Source organism: Pelobates fuscus, chromosome 7, assembly GCF_036172605.1.
Source record: "Pelobates fuscus isolate aPelFus1 chromosome 7, aPelFus1.pri, whole genome shotgun sequence".
NCBI lineage: Eukaryota > Metazoa > Chordata > Amphibia > Anura > Pelobatidae > Pelobates > Pelobates fuscus.
This window is the reverse complement of record NC_086323.1, coordinates 202,269,919-202,288,279: the sequence shown is the minus strand read 5'-3', so window position 1 is coordinate 202,288,279 and position 18,361 is coordinate 202,269,919. Positions and strand designations below refer to the sequence as shown.

The following is an 18,361-nucleotide window of genomic DNA, read 5'->3' as shown; positions in this document are numbered from 1 at the left end:
CTGGGGCCCTGCCTACACAACTCTCTGGAATAAAAATGTAAATTACCAATAAAATGAAGCTTATATTTATTGGTACCTCCAACAAATATAATACATACAATACATAAACACTGACTTCTAAATACAAGCACTTGACCGACCGCAAGCATGGCTTTTATGCCCAAAATAGTTCCACAGATTTTGGCTGTGTGGCTGGTCTATTTCCAATAGTTCAAATACTAAGTTTTGTTCGAATACACGAAAGGGGGTCGTTTGTGCAAATAGCTAAAGTTAAAGTGGCGTTCAAATTGTCGAATGCTGTTCGAGTCCCGTTGAAGCGTCGAAGTTCCTTAGAAGGTAAAGTTCAGCGCTGTTTGTGCTGTCGTGTGTCCGATTTGAGTTCCATGAACTCTACGGCAAAACACCGCTGGCCGCGTTCGGTTAAACAAGATGGCCGTCGCCACGTATTCGACTGTACGAATGGCGGCCACTTCGACTACTTCGACACTTCGGCTGTTTCCGAAGTGTCATTTCGAAAGTTCAAATCTTTTCCAATAATATTTAAAGGGGCGGGAACAGTGTTTTAAAATCCAATAAGCCCAAATATAGTTTTTAAACGTCAATACACCCCAGGGGCCATAGTCACAGGGCAAGAGGCTGGCAAGCAGGCCTCTCCAAAAGCCTGTGGCGAAGTGTACTTCGTCACAGAGAGCTTGGCGTATTTTTGGAAAATATGATTCACTAGAGGCCAGCAAGTAAAAAATGCACTTTAAGTTAAATAAGCATCCACCTCCCCCTCTAACCCCGACATAGCAAAAATAAAATAGACAGAGAATATAACACATGGAATATTTTATTTAAACAATAAAAAATGGCAGTTGCCTTTAACAGCATTAATTCCAGGCTCCATTTCCAAATCATGTGACATATCAGTTAATTTGATCATCTCTTGCTCTCCAGTTCCCGAACAGCCGCGCTATCTTCGTGTCATTACCTCAGACAAGAATTCATTCACCCTATCATGGGGACGCCCCAAGAACACCAATGGGATTCTGAAAAAGTACATTCTTCAATACCAGATAAGTATGTTTATAGCCTAACAATCACATTCATATATACACACTGTCTGTCTATCCGGTCGATGTCTGTCTCTACCTCTCTCTGTATGTTTATCTGTCTATCATCCTCTGTCATGGACATATTTGGAATCTGGCTTTGAAAACAATAAATTTACAATCATCTATTTCACTGCCAGTGTGATTACATCATTCTATTTATGTTACAGTTAATGACACCGACGAAATCGGAACGTTAACAAATATCAACATAACAAACCCATCAACCACTACTTGGCGAGTCCCACGAATGGAGGTTGGGACCATGTACAAATTCTATCTACGGGCATGTACAAAGGTTGGCTGTGGCAGAGCCGTGAGCGAGGAAGGAAGAACAATGACGCAAGCAAGTAAGAAATCAGATTTCTCTCTCAATGTAATGCCAGGAACAGTCTAAGTACCAAAACCATTTTATCTAAATCAAGAGATTTTGGTTCATAGACCCTGCCCCTTTTGTCTGGCTGTGTAAAACGTTACAATTTTAGACCAGCTGTAAGACTGACTATTACTAGATGCTGTTCATTCTTAAGACCTTCAGAACGTGAATATCTTTACATTTGGTGAGACCACTCTCAGCCTAATTACACTGAATTGACTGAAATCTTCTCATAGAGATGTATTGTATTCACTGACTCTCTTCAAGAAGCATCTGCTTGGTGAAGCATCTGATTGGTTGCCCCACATGTCATTGGTAATCAAGTGACAACACCAGATTCTGTCCGGTGCTGGATTATTGTTATGTGTTATTACAGTAAGTGGGCAGTGTCTTTGGTAAGAGGAAGGTTGAACACACTCCATTATCACACTAGGACCAAGAGCGTGTGTGCCCTCACACCATTGACAATATGTTTATATAAAGTGTAGGAGCAATTTAGGACGAAGTAACTGGGAATTTTGCTGCCTTTTTTAAGATGGGGTCTTGTGGACCCCAGATTACTTTCTTTATGAGGTTACAATATAGCATTTCTGAAAAATACAATGCTCTTGGTGGCTTTGGCGACGTAGTCAACTGAAAACTCAATTCCAAGATGTCGGAAAATATCTGTTTTGGAAAATATCTTCAACCCAACTACAGTCAGAGCTTTTGTAAGTTTTGCTATTTGGTTTTCAATTCACTGCAGTTTGGTGTTTCATAAATAAAGCCATTCATTGCATACTGCAAGTGCTAGATGCCCCATACACAGAGTAGTTTTTATAACTGTTAGCTGATATTTCCATAGTTAGACTTGTTTTATACACATGCTACAATTTGCAGAACTCACGCCATCTATCCAGTTCATTCCTCATTGGAGGAACGTTGAGTATTACAGAGTAAAGATAGGGACAGCCTTTCAATATGTGCGTTTATTCTTCTTGCAGCCTATACTGATGTCACTCATGGTCTGGCAACCCAAGGCTGGTTCATTGGAATAATGTGTGCTGTTGCTCTCCTTACCCTGGTTCTCCTGACTGCTTGCTTCGTGCAGAGAAACAAAGGTGGAAAATATCCCGGTAAGAGACCAGCCTGTCATATCTCGCGTCCATCAATGCACATGCTGAAGTGAATCTAGATCCTGTATTTAACAGGATGACATCATTTGCAATACATGTCCCTATGCAGGGACCAAAAAGTATCCTTCACGTCCAAAATAAGCATTTTGCTATTTTTGGTTCGAGAATAATTTTTTTTAAAGGAGACCTGTCATGCGCCAAACCGAAAGAGCATGACATTTCATTTGTACATTGAGCTAGCAGTTTTACTATCCAATGTATAGATTGAGAGAAAAAAAAACTAGTTTAGAAAAGGTATCCTCAGTCAAATCTTCGATATAGCCTCTATGCCAATTAATTGTCTGACAAGGGAGAGCAAAAAAGACTTCCCACAGAAGGACTGCTAGGGAGTGACTTCATTAAAGGAACACTATAGTCAGCTAAATTACTTTAGCTAAATAAAGCAGTTTTAGTGTATAGATCATTCCCCTGCAATTTCACGGCTCAATTCACTGTCATTTAGGAGTTAAATCACTTTGTTTCTGTTTATGCAGCCCTAGCCACACCTCCCCTGGCTATGATTGACAGAGTCTGCATGCAAAAAAAACTGGTTTCATTTTCAAACAGATGTAATTTACCTTAAATAATTGTATCTCAATCTCTAAATTGAACTTTAATCACATACTGGAGGCTCTTGCAGGGTCTAGCAAGCTATTAACATAGCAGGGGATAAGAAAATCTTAATTAAACAGAACTTGCAATAAAGAAAGCCTAAATAGGGCTCTCTTTACAGGAAGTGTTTATGGAAGGCTGTGCAAGTCACATGCAGGGAGGTGTGACTAGGGTTCATAAATAAAGGGATTTAACTCCTAAATGGCAGAGGATTGAGCAGTGAGGCTGCAGGGGCATGTTCTATACACCAAAACTGCTTCATTAAGCTAAAGTTGTTCAGGTGACTATAGTGTCCCTTTAAGACAACAGCATGCTGGTAACAAAGCCAGTACGTTGCCGTCACACAGTAGGTCTTCTCTACTTGGAGAAGCATCCACAAGCAGATCAAACCACTGAAGCCTGCGAGAGGAGCTAAGGACGGATCGGACATGGATGCTACCCAAACTGTAACACAAACAGAGCTCTGAAGATAGGGGGAGTATTATATTGTACATTGAGTATCTTTGTGTTATATAATGTATTCAATGCGTTTGTGGGGAGATTTAAGGTAAGTTGATTTTGACTTAACAGGTTCACTTTAATATTGGCTGTATACACAAGATTTCAAATACATCCAAAGCTATTTAGCAATTTACGTGTATAACATTCTATCAATTAAAGGGACACTCCAGGCACCCAGACCACTTCTGCCCATTAGAGTGGTCTGGGTGCCAACTCCCACTACTCTTAACCCTGCAAGTGTAATTATTGCAGTTTTTTATAAACTGTAATAATTACCTTGCAGGGTTAACTCCACCTCTAGTGGCTGTCTACTAGACAGCCACTAGAGGAAACTTCCTGCTCTATATACAGATTATCTGTGCTAGAGCGTCGCTGGACCTCCTCACGCTGTGTGAGGACCTCCAGCATCGCTCAAATCCCCATAGGAAAGCATTGAAATTCGTTTTCAATGCTTTCCTATGGGGAGACCTAATGCGCATGCGCGCCATTGCCACGCATGCGCATTAGGTCTCCTCGGCCGGTGGACGGGATCAGTCTAGCCAACCGGCCGACGGAGTAAGAAGGAGGAGTGGCGCGGAGGAGGTGACAGCGACGAGGGATATCGTCGCTGCCTCAGGTAAGTGACTGAAGGGGTTTTCACCCCTTCAGTAACTGGGGATTGGAGGGTGGGAGGCAGAGGGAACCTCCAGTGCCAGGAAAATGGATTGTTTTCCTGGCACTGGAGATTCCCTTTAAATAGAGCATCAAAAGACTGTATGCTGTTGCTATGTATTTTTTTTTACCGTTTTACTTTTACACTGTTGTATTGCAATGTTTACAATCGTGCACTTTTGTACTATTGAAATGTGACGAGATTTACACAAAAAAGAAATGCCAACAAAAATAAAATATATATATTTGAAAAAAATTAAATTAAATAGAGCATCAACTGGGTTACTGGGTTTGGCCAAAAATCACTAGTTTATTCCAAAAACATGCACAACACAGGGGCTTACTCACTAAACACTGGGTTGGAGTTAATTGAAATTGAAACTGCAACATGTAGACAAAAATTGGAAACATTCTTCAAATGAGCTGCAATCAGAGTTGGCCTTCGATGTATAGTATAAAACCTCTGCAGTGTATTGTTGTTTCAGTCCATTTATGGAAAAATAAAGGCCTTGATTTTACATATTTTGATAAAGTATTCGCATGGCTTAATATTTTTGGATATACTTTTAAATGGCTTTATCAAAATATCAAATCTCTCTCTCTCTCTCTCTCTATATATATATATATGTGCACACACACAATATTTCAATATATTCAGTATATTAAAAAAAATATTGAAATATTTTTCTAAATATAAATCATTTTAAAATTGTATCTAAAAATATGAAATTGAGGCCATAATTTGATCAATCTAGGCTTGGCTTATGGGATATCTTTGAGTAATATAAAGCATTGGGAAGCTTAGTCGGAATTGCTACAAAAGAAGATGAGGAATTAGAACCTGACACATTGTTTACACAGTATGCTTTGTTAAAGAGAACCAGAGTCGGCTTACAGGACATATCTATAACGTGTCAGCATACAGAGAAGAAGAGAAATTAAACAATGTATCTGCTTCTCTTTCTCGAACCCGGTGTGTGCCCTGGCTGTGCCGGGACTAAACTGGACTGTGATGTTAATTGCCAAAGTTTTACTATAAGTTTTATATTAAAAGAAAACAGAACATAACGTTAAAAAAGGTTAACATAAGTACATTGAAAGTCTAAACAATTTGATATGCTTATTGTATTTTTCCTGGGAAACTCACCAAGAATATGTCCCTCTAATCTTCACTTCTAGTCTTAGAAAAGGAAGATCCGATCCCAGATGTCGAGCCTCCGGCCAAGCCAGTTGAGGACTTCGTCGAATACAGGTGAATAATTATTTACAGAACACAATAATAACGGAAGTACGTATACATCTTTTGTCTAAAGTAGATTTGTGCAATTGGTTTCAAACAAATCACAGTTGGTCTGAATTTTGGCCGATCAGCAATTCATCCGAATTCAGCATCTGAAATGCTATACAGATAGTTTGGGAAATAGCTGAATGGGCTTTGTGATTTGTGAGTGCGGTCCATTTGGTCAAAAAAGGACGATTGATGGGGAAAAAAAATCTGATTAATGGGTTGGGTTAATCCCCTAGAAGTAGTTCCATTAATGACTCGGGATGATTGGAACTTCACTATTATTAACCATACTATGTCTGCTATCAGTTTGATGGGGATAGCCCAGTGTACTTCTGTATTGGCCATCCAATGTAATTTTGGTGCTTAGATTGCCTATTAATAAAAAAAATCTGCACTTTGTACTGAAGATTGTCATTGGCATTGAAATGAAACAACTTTTTTTATTATCTGTGTTTTTTTTTCTAGTGTAAATAAGCCATTAAATGAAAGCCAGAAATCCTTGAGTTTGGACATTAAATCGTATGACAGCGTAGACAGCCTCGTCCAATATAGCGATGAAGAACATCAACAGTTTAATGAGGACGGCTCCTTTATTGGGGCGTACATCGAATCCAAGGATAAAAGTCCGGTGGACATAAATGAAATGCCTTCTGTAAGAAGATCTTACATTTAAAGCATCGCTGGAACTTAGCATTATCATATCAAAACTCACGTCCAACCGGTATTGTCTGATATTCTGAAAATGAGAATGATTTTGTCAATCTTCCTTAATACTTACCATCTCTCAACCATTATAAATGCATTGCAGTTACCAATTTCAAACCGTTTCAAACCTTTGTATATGGCATTCTAAGAAATCATCTCCCCCAGATTTTCGGCGAGATCAAGACACTGTTAGAAGCTTTGTTCTGTAATGTCATCACTCTGGTCACAAGCAATATTGGGTTTCACAAAAGATGCCCAACTAGATGGTCATCAGTTCCATGCTTAGGGGACCACGTCAGGACCAGACTGGGGATAACCTGAAAATGATTCTGTATAGACCTTTCTCTCCCCAACCTTGCAGAGTGCTGTCACATTTTAGACTGGAGTGCAGTTATAAGCACATTGCCCATTGGGTATTGCCCTAGAGCTACATCAATTGGATGTTGCTAACGCACAGTTTATGGGATTGTTTTTTTCATCATATTGTGAAAATATTTTTTTTTATAGATGAAATAAAATGGTGGATGGAGAGCCTTAAGTGTCCTTAAAGTTTTATGTAATGTTGAGAATATAGACAAATGAAAATAGATAGTGTAGTAAGCCTGCCGTTGATGAGAAAATAAGATGTGCACTTACATTCATTTGGAGCTTAGATCCAGTTCTCACTTAAGCACCTGAGTGGTATGAGCTCCGCCTGTCCATATAGCGTAGTTTTTCTGTATCAAATGGTAGTTCCTAGCATGGTATAAGTAGAGGAAGAACAAGATGAAATAATAATTTAGTGTAGTATTTACTTGATAGAATTACGGAGGTAGGCAAGTATAAGGAATTACACTCACATGTTATCGAGCCCTGCAGTGGTTTCAAGGATGTAGCATGGAGTGATCCCCTCTCTGGGATATATGGGTAGTGTACATATATAAAAGAGAGTGAAAATATATATCTATATATATATATTGCACATCATGATGTAAAAGTGTACAATAGTGTGAATAAAAACGTACTTACACGGAGAGGAACAGTTCCAGCTTGCTTAGTCTAAAGCACATATGTGGTTTATATCACCAACAAGGATATGAGGATCAGGAGGCAGCAACGTTAAGGTACAGGTTCAAAAGTACTTAATTCGTAAAACCAAATAGAAAACATATGTAAATAATGAAAGGAACGTAGAAACAAAGTTCAAAATGACAATAGTGCATTTCACCAGAAAGTGGGTTTTATCAATACACAGGTGGGGATCATACCGCTCAGGTGCTTGAGTGGGAGCTAGATCTAAGATCTATCTATTCTTGTATGTCTCTTTTCCTATCGTTACTTAAACCTTTAAAGGACACTTATGATGTCCCATCCACCATTATATTTCATCTCTCTTCTACTCAATCGGAAAAGAGAAACAATGGATTTGGTTGTTGAGCTGCCAATTGGATTGTATCGGTAATTACACAAGCGCCGATTTTCCTCTTTTACCTTTTTTTTCATGTTCTGTTTGCAGTTCCCACATATGAACATAGATGCTTTGTTTAGCAAGATAATACACATCCACACTCATGAACACATAGTAATGCACACACATCCATGCATGGCCAGAAATGAATACACAGCTGTACAGACAACCACATTTGAAATCAAACTGGCTCAAACAGAGTAATAAAGTCCATTAGGCCAGTGCTGATAAAAACAGATTTATATCTATAATAATCAGGCCGGCCCAGTCGAGGATGCCCACCAGGAAGTCCCCTCTCCCAATAAACCATAGAGAATCAGGCTCATGCAGGTAACAATCCAACTGAACTCCCCGTTATTAATATAATATTAAAATAATACTCTCTTACATTATAATATTAAAATAATACTCTCTTACATTAACTGAGACACAACTCCTGAATGCGTCAAATGGGTACTACTATTTGATTTCTTATAATACAAGGGGGATCTTGTGATTAGAAAATGCAACATATTCCAAACCCCTTTAACGCCTTAAGGACACAACTTCTGGAATAAATGGGAATCATGACGGAATAGTTCCGTCATGTGTCCTTAAGGGGTTAAGAGAACATAAAAGTCCTCATTGGTTGGAAAAGCTAACAATCAGATTGGAAATTTGTTTAGCCACAATATAAAAATAATCAAATCTTGATAAAAGCTTAAATATATCAGTCATCCATACCGACAAGGCATGGATTTAGGTCAGGGGTTATCCCTAGTGAATTTGATTACACACATGTTGCCACTACTAGAAGGTTGTGTTTATTAGAAAAATGAGTGGTCATAAGCCATAACTGCAGTAAAGAAAAACAATCGGTAGTCTCTATTATTGGAGGTGTACCAACACTGAATGGAACGAATAAATATAAAAGCCAAACCAGTTCTATTCTAAATAGCCCTGCCCCAATGCTCACTGCTTTGAGCAGTCCCCCTGATCTAACAGACAATTAGAAAACGAAGCAAGCAGCATCATAGAGTCTCAAGAAAATGCATAAATGGATTCCTTCCAAAAAGTAAAAGCAATTGTCAGATTGACGCGCGTTTTAGCCCAATTCCACGCCTTTATCGAGAGCAGCTGAGCCCTGAGGCAGGGCATACTAACTGGCCAATACCTCAGTGTGCATCAAAACTGCAGTACTATTGAAGAATTCAAGATCAAGGCTGTAGCGGACTAGGCCCTGTACCAAAGTCTGCCCCAGTTTCCTGGAGGGGACTGCTTGCTCGCCTCCTGCCCAGTGATTATGGTCCCAGGAAGATGGGACCCTTTAAACACATTGACTGGGCTTAAGGGGATTTTTGTATGTCACTACTGGCCCTTTAAGAACCAACCAAAGGAATATAAAATAATATTGCAGAGACTTCGGGCTATATAAATTATGCAGCACAGGACATTGAGCTGTCTAACAAAATTTGTGTCTTTTAAAAGGTGTTCGTGTATTGCTTATTCTGTATATTCACCTTTGTAGCGGACCGTTTCGCTCACAAGAGGATAAAAAATGTTTAGGCGATAATCCCCTTCCAGATAGACAAGCAGCTACTGCAATCACCAATCTCCCGAACTGCAAACTGCACGAAGTCACCAACTCCCGAATAGGAAACACACGAACACAGGAAGCAGCCGAACAGGAAAAGCCCTATGAACAGCTTACACTCCTGGCAATCGGCATACAATCAAATTCCCCCCAAGAATGAGACGACACTTCACTTTGAGCGTTAAGCAGGAACTGACTGTACTGGCACATACAGTCTCTTTTATTCCCAATCCACAAACATAGTACAGCCCACAGGGTTTTACAGAACAACCAATCAATCTGTACAATACACACAGACACTCCCACACAAAATCCTCCCCTCTGCCTGTGATATGATTACTGAACACAATGGGTAATCTCATTATCACAGGCAGAGGAATACAGTTTTTACACAATATTCATAACTTTGAAAGTATGCATCACATTCACATAAAACTTACATTTTCCGAATCAGCATACTCCAAAAACATATGTCAAAATCATCCAAATTGGTCCATTGGTTCAAAAGATAGATCGAAGTCCTTTGTGACCAAATGAAGCATGGCTCTGCCCAAAACCAGTTCCACAGAGTCTTCTATCCTGGAGATGATTGGGAAGTAATCCAATTATCTCCAAGGACAGAGGCAAAACTCCATTAAGCACATGGCAGTAAAAAGACCGTAAAATACACAAGGTTAAATTTTTTCATAAAATACAGACATTCTACCTATCCCCAGATAGCTTAGATCTGAGCGCACGTTATTACCGGATGGTGCTCAGATCACATACATACAGTTCAATCGCCATGGAGCCAAAGTCTTTCATACAGTCTTTCAGTATACGGCTGGGCTCCATGGCATAGCTATCTGGGGTAGCATGGCTTTAACAGTCCGCAGAAAGGCACAAACCAGCCTTTCTGCAGGGAAAAAGAACAGGGGCCATAGTCTAAAGGGAGCAGGTGAGCAACCAGGCTTCTCCAGTTCACAGTGGCGAGGTTGGTTTCGCCACAATCTTGTATGCAGCATTCGGCTGATTGTTCGGTAAAATCACTCCGTTTATTATACAAGTGAAACTACCGAACAATCAGACCACCCCAGGAGGAAGTGTGCCTCCAATTACCGTTCGCAACAATGTTGCAAACGGGTAATTGTGCAGTATGGGCTTTGTACTCTGGGTGGCCGCCATTCGGGAAACAAACACGTGGCAGCGGCCATCTTAAACTCCCGAACAGCGGTGTTTTGCCATCGAGTGTCTGGAACTAAAATCGGACACTCAACTAGGCAAACACCACTGAGACCTCCAGCCTTCCGTGGATTAGTGCCGAAACTACCGAACGGGCCGCCGTTCGGTAGAAATATTCATACAAACAAGGGGATTCAAATGAAGGCAAGCAACAGCTATTTCATTCGGTATTTTCATCCGGTTATACCCACGAACAGAGACCGACCGCAAGGCCAAAACTCATGGAACTATTTTTGGCTACTGTTGCCTGTGCGGTCGGTCATAACTTTAAACCTCCATAACTCCTGAACCCCCGGTCCGATATGGGTGATTTTTGAGTATGTTACTCACCCAGACCAGGGCTATCAGGGGATCCCCTATTTAGGAGTGTACTCTAGGTATCTGGGGTACATCCAGAAAGTGGGGAAATAATGTACATGATTAAGTTGATTATGTGTAATTCTGATGGGAGGAGATGTGTGGGAGGTAACTCATGTGTGATTGGTGTATCGGGTAATTATTGTGGATCCCTCCCTTGCATGGGAGAATGCTTCAAAAGAAGGTTGTGTGATTAAAAATTCAGTTCTACTCCTGATATTGTGTGTCGTCCAGTGATTGGGAAAGGTGATGGGATATTATTGGATTTTATTGCTGATGGTGATTATTATGCTGCTGGATTATTCTCTCAGTGTGGCTATTGTGCCTGGGGTGATTGCTGGTTCCTGAGCCACACCTGGACTACCAGTGGAAACAGGCTGTGAGAGACCAGCGTTCCGCTACAAAGGCGGATACTCTAAGACTGCAGTTTAGGGAGAAAGGCTATCCCAATAGGTGCCTGAAAAAAAGCCTATAGGAGGGCTTTGGAGGCCAGTAGGAACAATCTTTTGGGTGATTGTTGTACCCCCCTCATCTGAGGACCCAAAACCGCAAATAAGGATGATAGCCACTTACAATGCAGGGTGGGAGGTTATGAAGGATACACTGCATAAATTTTGGCCTCTCTTTACAGGGGACACTCATTTAACCCCTTAAGACCGCAGCCAAATGTACAAGTTGTGATCCAAAAAAAATGTAAACAAACCACAGAATTTTACTATATGTCTGTTCAACAATAATTTACCTCTTTCATACTAAGTGCACCCACACTTATTATATATCATTTTGTTCAGGGGAAACAGGGCTTTCATTTAATATCAAACATTCATGTATGGAACTCCATTTTATATGAATAAAATCTAAAAAACTTGAAAAAATTATGAAATCTTGTTATTTTTCAATTTCAGCATGGCAATTTAACTGTTAATGTCAGAATACTATTCGGTTTTCCTGCAATAAAACATACATATTTGTATTCAGAAATGTCTCACGAGTAAAACAGTACCCCCCATGTATAGGTTTTATGGGGTTTTGGAAAGTTACAGGGTCAAATATACGACTTGTCCATTATTTTATTTTCTGCATAGAAATTTGACAGATTGGTTTGAGTGACCTAGGTTGCCTTTTAGACCGTATGGCAGCCCAGAAATGAAAATTACCCCCATCATGGCATACCATTTGAAAAAGTAGACATCCCAGGGTATTCAAAATGGGGTATGGCCAGTCTTTTGTAGTAGCCACTTGGGCACAAACCCTAGCCAAAGTTTGTGTTTTCTTTTTTTTACATAAAATCTGTACTTTCACTGATAATATTATTGTTAGTATATAGTTTACTGCCCTGAAACACTCCTAGTTCTGCTCAGTGATGTCTCACGAGCGCCATGGTACCCCCCATGTATAGGTTTTATGGGGTTTTGGAAAGTTTCAGGGTCATATATACGGCTTATCCATTTATGCTTTTTCACCTTGAAATTTGTCAGATTAGTTTGCAGTGTCCAGGCTGCCTTTGAGACCGTATGGCAGCCAAGAAATGAAAATTACCCCCATCATGGCATACCATTTGAAAAAGTAGACATCCCAGGGTATTCAAAATGGGGTATGCCCAGTCTTTTGTAGTAGCCACTTGAGCACAAACCCTAGCCAAATTTAGTGTTTGTTTGTTTTTTTTGCATTTTTCACATAAAATCTGTACTTTCACTGATAATATTATTGTTAGTATATAGTTTACTGCCCTGAAACACTCCTAGTTCTGCTCAGTGAGGTCTCACGAGCGCCATGGTACCCCCCATGTATAGGTTTTATGGGGTTTTGGAAAGTTTCAGGGTCATATATACGGCTTATCCATTTATGCTTTTTCACCTTGAAATTTGTCAGATTAGTTTGCAGTGTCCAGGCTGCCTTTGAGACCGTATGGCAGCCAAGAAATGAAAATTACCCCCATCATGGCATACCATTTGAAAATGTAGACATCCCAGGGTATTCAAAATGGGGTATGCCCAGTCTTTTCTAGTAGCCACTTGGGCACAAACCCTAGCCAAATTTAGTGTTTGTTTTTTTTTTTTGCATTTTTCACATAAAATCTGTACTTTCACTGATAATATTATTGTTAGTATATAGTTTACTGCCCTGAAACACTCCTAGTTCTGCTCAGTGAGGTCTCACGAGCGCCATGGTACCCCCCATGTATAGGTTTTATGGGGTTTTGGAAAGTTTCAGGGTCATATATACGGCTTATCCATTTATGCTTTTTCACCTTGAAATTTGTCAGATTAGTTTGCAGTGTCCAGGCTGCCTTTGAGACCGTATGGCAGCCAAGAAATGAAAATTACCCCCATCATGGCATACCATTTGAAAAAGTAGACATCCCAGGGTATTCAAAATGGGGTATGCCCAGTCTTTTCTAGTAGCCACTTGGGCACAAACCCTAGCCAAATTTAGTGTTTGGTTTTTTTTTTTGCATTTTTCACATAAAATCTGTACTTTCACTGATAATATTATTGTTTACTGCCCTGAAACACTCCTAGTTCTGCTCAGTGAGGTCTCACGAGCGCCATGGTACCCCCCATGTATAGGTTTTATGGGGTTTTGGAAAGTTTCAGGGTCATATATAAGGCTTATCCATTTATGCTTTTTCACCTTGAAATTTGTCAGATTAGTTTGCAGTGTCCAGGCTGCCTTTGAGACCGTATGGCAGCCAAGAAATGAAAATTACCCCCATCATGGCATACCATTTGAAAAAGTAGACATCCCAGGGTATTCAAAATGGGGTATGCCCAGTCTTTTCTAGTAGCCACTTGGGCACAAACCCTAGCCAAATTTAGTGTTTGTTTGTTTTTTTTGCATTTTTCACATAAAATCTGTACTTTCACTGATAATATTATTGTTAGTATATAGTTTACTGCCCTGAAACACTCCTAGTTCTGCTCAGTGAGGTCTCACGAGCGCCATGGTACCCCCCATGTATAGGTTTTATGGGGTTTTGGAAAGTTTCAGGGTCATATATACGGCTTATCCATTTATGCTTTTTCACCTTGAAATTTGTCAGATTAGTTTGCAGTGTCCAGGCTGCCTTTGAGACCGTATGGCAGCCAAGAAATGAAAATTACCCCCATCATGGCATACCATTTGAAAAAGTAGACATCCCAGGGTATTCAAAATGGGGTATGCCCAGTCTTTTCTAGTAGCCACTTGGGCACAAACCCTAGCCAAATTTAGTGTTTGTTTGTTTATTTTGCATTTTTCACATAAAATCTGTACTTCCACTGATAATATTATTGTTAGTATATAGTTTACTGCCCTGAAACACTCCTAGTTCTGCTCAGTGAGGTCTCACGAGCGCCATGGTACCCCCCATGTATAGGTTTTATGGTGTTTTGGAAAGTTACACGGTCATATATACGGCTTATCCATTTAGGCTTTATTACATTGAAATTTGGCAAAGTGATTTTCTGGGCCTATATCGCATTTGAGAGAGCATGGCAGCCTGGGTAATAACATTTCCACTATTATGGCATACCATTTTCAAAAGTAGGCAACCCAGAGTATAAGAAATGGTGCATTGCAAGATGTGTGGTCTAACCACTTTATCAGAAATGAAGGGCCCACATAGGGGTTATAGCTTTATTTGTGTTTTTTCCCGCACATGAACTCCATTTTCACAGGACATTTCATATTCCTGATATGAGTTATTGCAACAAAGCCTCACTATTTGTATTTAACATTGTCTCCTGAATGTAACAGTACCCCCATGTACTAGATTCTCTGTTTTGGGGGGGAAGTCATGGGGACAAAAATATTAGATGTCCTTTTCAAAGTTGGCAATTTAACAAAGTGATTTTCTGGGTCTATCTCGCCTTTGAGAGAGCATGGCAGCCTGGGTAATAACATTCCCACCGTTATGGCAAACCATTTTCAAAAGTAGGCACCCCAGAGTATAACAAATGGCATAATTTGAGATGTTAGGTCTAGCCATTTTAACAGAAATGCTGGGCCCATGTAGCGATTTCTACTTTGATTTTTGTCTTTTTAATCAGATAAATAGCATTTTCACTGGAAATGTCATAATACAGATATTAGTTAGTGCACTAGAGACTTGGTATTTTGATTTAACACTGTCTTCTGAATATAACGGTACCCCCACGTACTATTATTTCAGATTTTACTGATAAGTCACAGGGCGAAATATATTAGATGCCCTTTCAGCTTGTAAGTTTGCCAATATTATTTTCTGGGCCTATGTAGCTTTTCAGAGAGTATGGCAGCCTGGGTAATAACATTCCCACCGTTATGGCAAACCATTTTCAAAAGTAGGCACCCCAGAGTATAACAAATGGCATAATTTGAGATGTTAGGTCTAGCCATTTTAACAGAAATGCTGGGCCCATGTAGTGATTTCTACTTTGATTTTTGTCTTTTTAATCAGATAAATAGCATTTTCACTGGAAATGTCATAATCCTGATATTAGTTAGTGCACTAGAGACTTAGTATTTTGATTTAACACTGTCTTTTGAATATAACAGTACCTACATGTACCATGTTTCCAGGTTTTTATTATATCACATGAATAGAACAGTACCCCACATACACTTTGATCTGAAGGCAGAGAGAGGCAGATAGATCTTTGATATCACATAGAGAGTCACTGTGCGAAAAGTTTGAGAAGTAAAAAAAACGAAAAAAAAAAACTATTTTTTGTAACCCTTTCAGTGCTAATCACAGCATTAACCCTGTGATCAGTTTTTTATTGGGAAGTCACATTTCAAGTACTACAAATGTAGTATTTTGAGTTGTTTGGTGTAGCCACTTTAGAATGGCTAGCGTAAACAGGGACAGGCCAAGGTCAGGGGAATCCAGAATTCAGAGTAGTCGGTAAAACAAGCCAATGGGTCAGGCCCTGGGGAGATAGCGCAGCTAAGCGGACAAGGGCACATGTAGGAGTGTGGGGATAGATGCATGGGATTGGTTGGGAAGAATCTGTGGGTGTGATTATGTTCTGTGTAAGACAGTGTGGGGGAGGTCTTACCTCAGTGCCACTTGGGATTCGGGCCAGCAAACAGCTTCCTGTCCTCCAGCTCCTGTTTGCCTGGGCCTGCAGGTTACACAGCCTGATGGTTGAGGCTTCTGGCTTCCCTCAGGGCTGCTGCAGCGTGGATGGTGGCCGGCACCTGTGGGAGCAATTGGCAAGCATTAATGAGGTATGGCTACCGGTGTGGGCCCCCCCCGCGGCCTACCTCCCCCTGGAGCACCCCCTGCGGTCTCCCCTGCCGCCTCCCGTGCGGTCCCTGCCCCTGGGGGCCGCACCAGCACTGGCAGGCATTCCCAACCGCCTGCCAGGCTCTTCCCTGATCCCACTCCTCGGGCCCGGTTGAGGACTGGGAGCCCGGGCCCGTGGCAACGCCAGGACCGCGTGTCTGGGGGCTCCAGACACGCGGCCTACCTCCAGTGCCTGTGATTTGCGGCCTTCTGCGGCCGCGCGCGTGGCACGGCCTTCTGCACGAGGCCTGCTACTGCCGCGCGGCCAGCCGCCTCCATTCCCGCACGGCCTGGTACTCCCAGGCCGGGGATGCGGCCTAGTACCGCGGAAGTACTGCCTAGTACGGCGGAAGCAGCAGGCCGCGCGGCCTATTACTATAAGGCCGGGGATGCGGCCTGCTACCGCCGCGCGGCCTCCTGGTGCGGCTGCCGCGCGGCCTACACGCTGGTCTCCCTCCACACCATCCGCCCCGGCCGCCTGTGCTGGATTGCGGTCCGGGGGCGGTGGGCGGCGGATACAGCCATCCGGGCGGCAGACGGCCGCCCGGCGACGGTCCAGGTCCCCCCGCGGCCCGCGGGGAGGTGTGGCGGTGAGTAGGCCCTTGCGGGCCGCGCGGGGTACATGGGTACCGCCGTTGGGAGTCCAAGGGGGGTCCCCTTGCCCGTCGGGAGCCTCCTCTGCCAGTGAGGAAGGCTCCCAGGGCTGTCTCACCTGTGTCCCCCCCCCCCCCCCCTCCCCCTCCCCCTTTCCCCTGTTGGCTCTGTCCGTTCTGTTTGGGGGGGCCCAGCTTGCCTTGGCTGGCCCCCCCCTCCTCTTGCCCGGTGTCCTCTTCCCCTCTCTCTCTGGTGGTCCCCCCCCTGCTCTATTTCCTCCCTTTTCCCTCCTGTTTCCCCCTTCCTGCTCTCTCCCCCCCCCTGTCCCTCCCTGTCTGCCTTCCCTTTGTCCCCCCCCCCCTCTTCCTATCCTGCCACCCCCCTCTTCCTATCCTGGCCCCCCCCTCTTCCTAGCCTGCCCCCCCCCCCCCCCACCACCACCACCACCCCACCACCCCTGTGTAGGTCACTTACCTCGGCCATCTCCTCTGGGGCGTGGGCTCTCATCTTCTCTGCTGCTTCTTCTCAGGATACTGCTGCTGTTCAGGGACCGTCCAGCAGGTGGCGCTTGGATCACAGCCGATGTCTTCTGTGGATGCTGGGACTGCTGATTCTTCGCCTCAGCCTTCTGTGAGCGCAGTGCCGGGCTTGGATCGCCAGGCTGCGACCGGTGAGTACGCTTCCCCCCTCCTTTTCGCGCTCGCGTGCATACGTTGTTCCTTCCTTTATTCAGTCTGGTCCTCTTGCACACTCAAAAAAAAAAAAAAAAAGAATGCACTGTAAATTGCCAACTGGAATAAATTATCAAAAAAAAAAAAAAAAAAAAAGAGAAAAGTAAAGTGCATACGACAAAAGTGCTATGACTTATACATGAAGATTGATCGTTCACAAAAAAAAAAAAAAAAATAAAAAAAAAAAAATAAAGAAAACTGAAGAGAAATAAAAAACAAAACATATATAAAAGAACAGCAAAACAACAATTAAAAAAAAAAAAAAAAAAAAAAGAACGAAGCGGAAGTAAACAACTGAAATAGAATACAAGTACTTAGGTGCATGGCCGCCGCTTCCCCCTCCCCCTTGAATTTCAGTATGCATCGTATGTTTCAGTGCGCTTTCCTGCAGCGTCCCGAGTTCGTGTGACTCTGGGTGTTGCTGGGCTTATATGGCCCGTTTGGCTTGCGCGCAATGCTAGGGGGCAGATGGTGGGGAGGGGCTTTTATTGCGGGGACGTTCCCTCCTGCCACGGGGGTCCCTCGACTAAGAGGGACATTAGGGGCTCCAGGAGGGTCGTGGGGAGCATGCTCTGGTCGGTTACACCCCATGGCACATGTTCCAATGCACCCTGTGTTCTGGTTTGCATGGTCGGGGAGAGGGCTCCCCGGGCATGCGCTGCGTGGTTCGGCGGTCAGGACACTTTCCGGACGTGTATCGTCCGTGGGAGGAGCTGGGTTGGTGGAGGTACGTTTTGCACTTTAGTTGGCGGTGCAACCCTTCTTGGCCTGGGGCCGGATGGGCTCCGGTCTCTGGTTTTGCTTAG

The 18,361-nt window shown here is 42.5% G+C and overlaps 2 protein-coding genes across 5 annotated transcripts in view; one reads left to right on the top strand and one right to left on the bottom strand.

The window, feature by feature from the left end:
• The window catches only part of CHL1 (cell adhesion molecule L1 like), a 163,560-nt gene extending 157,057 nt beyond the window's left edge, over positions 1-6,503 (top strand). For 3 of the 4 annotated variants that reach the window (XM_063427040.1, XM_063427041.1, XM_063427039.1), the window contains 5 exons: positions 940-1,062; positions 1,265-1,444; positions 2,454-2,585; positions 5,568-5,640; positions 6,142-6,503. In XM_063427040.1, the coding sequence (XP_063283110.1) occupies positions 940-1,062; positions 1,265-1,444; positions 2,454-2,585; positions 5,568-5,640; positions 6,142-6,349 (716 nt within the window). In that variant the 3' untranslated portion in view covers positions 6,350-6,503. Of the gene's footprint in view, positions 1-939; positions 1,063-1,264; positions 1,445-2,453; positions 2,586-5,567; positions 5,677-6,141 lie in introns of all 4 variants that reach the window. The other variant, XM_063427042.1, reaches the window with a different exon arrangement.
• The window catches only part of LOC134568454 (oocyte zinc finger protein XlCOF7.1-like), a 322,479-nt gene extending 306,399 nt beyond the window's left edge, over positions 1-16,080 (bottom strand). The window contains exon 1 of the mRNA XM_063427055.1: positions 16,001-16,080. The gene's annotated coding sequence lies outside the window, so the exon portion shown is untranslated. The remainder of the gene's footprint in view (positions 1-16,000) is intronic.
• Positions 16,081-18,361: the final 2,281 nt, after the last annotated feature.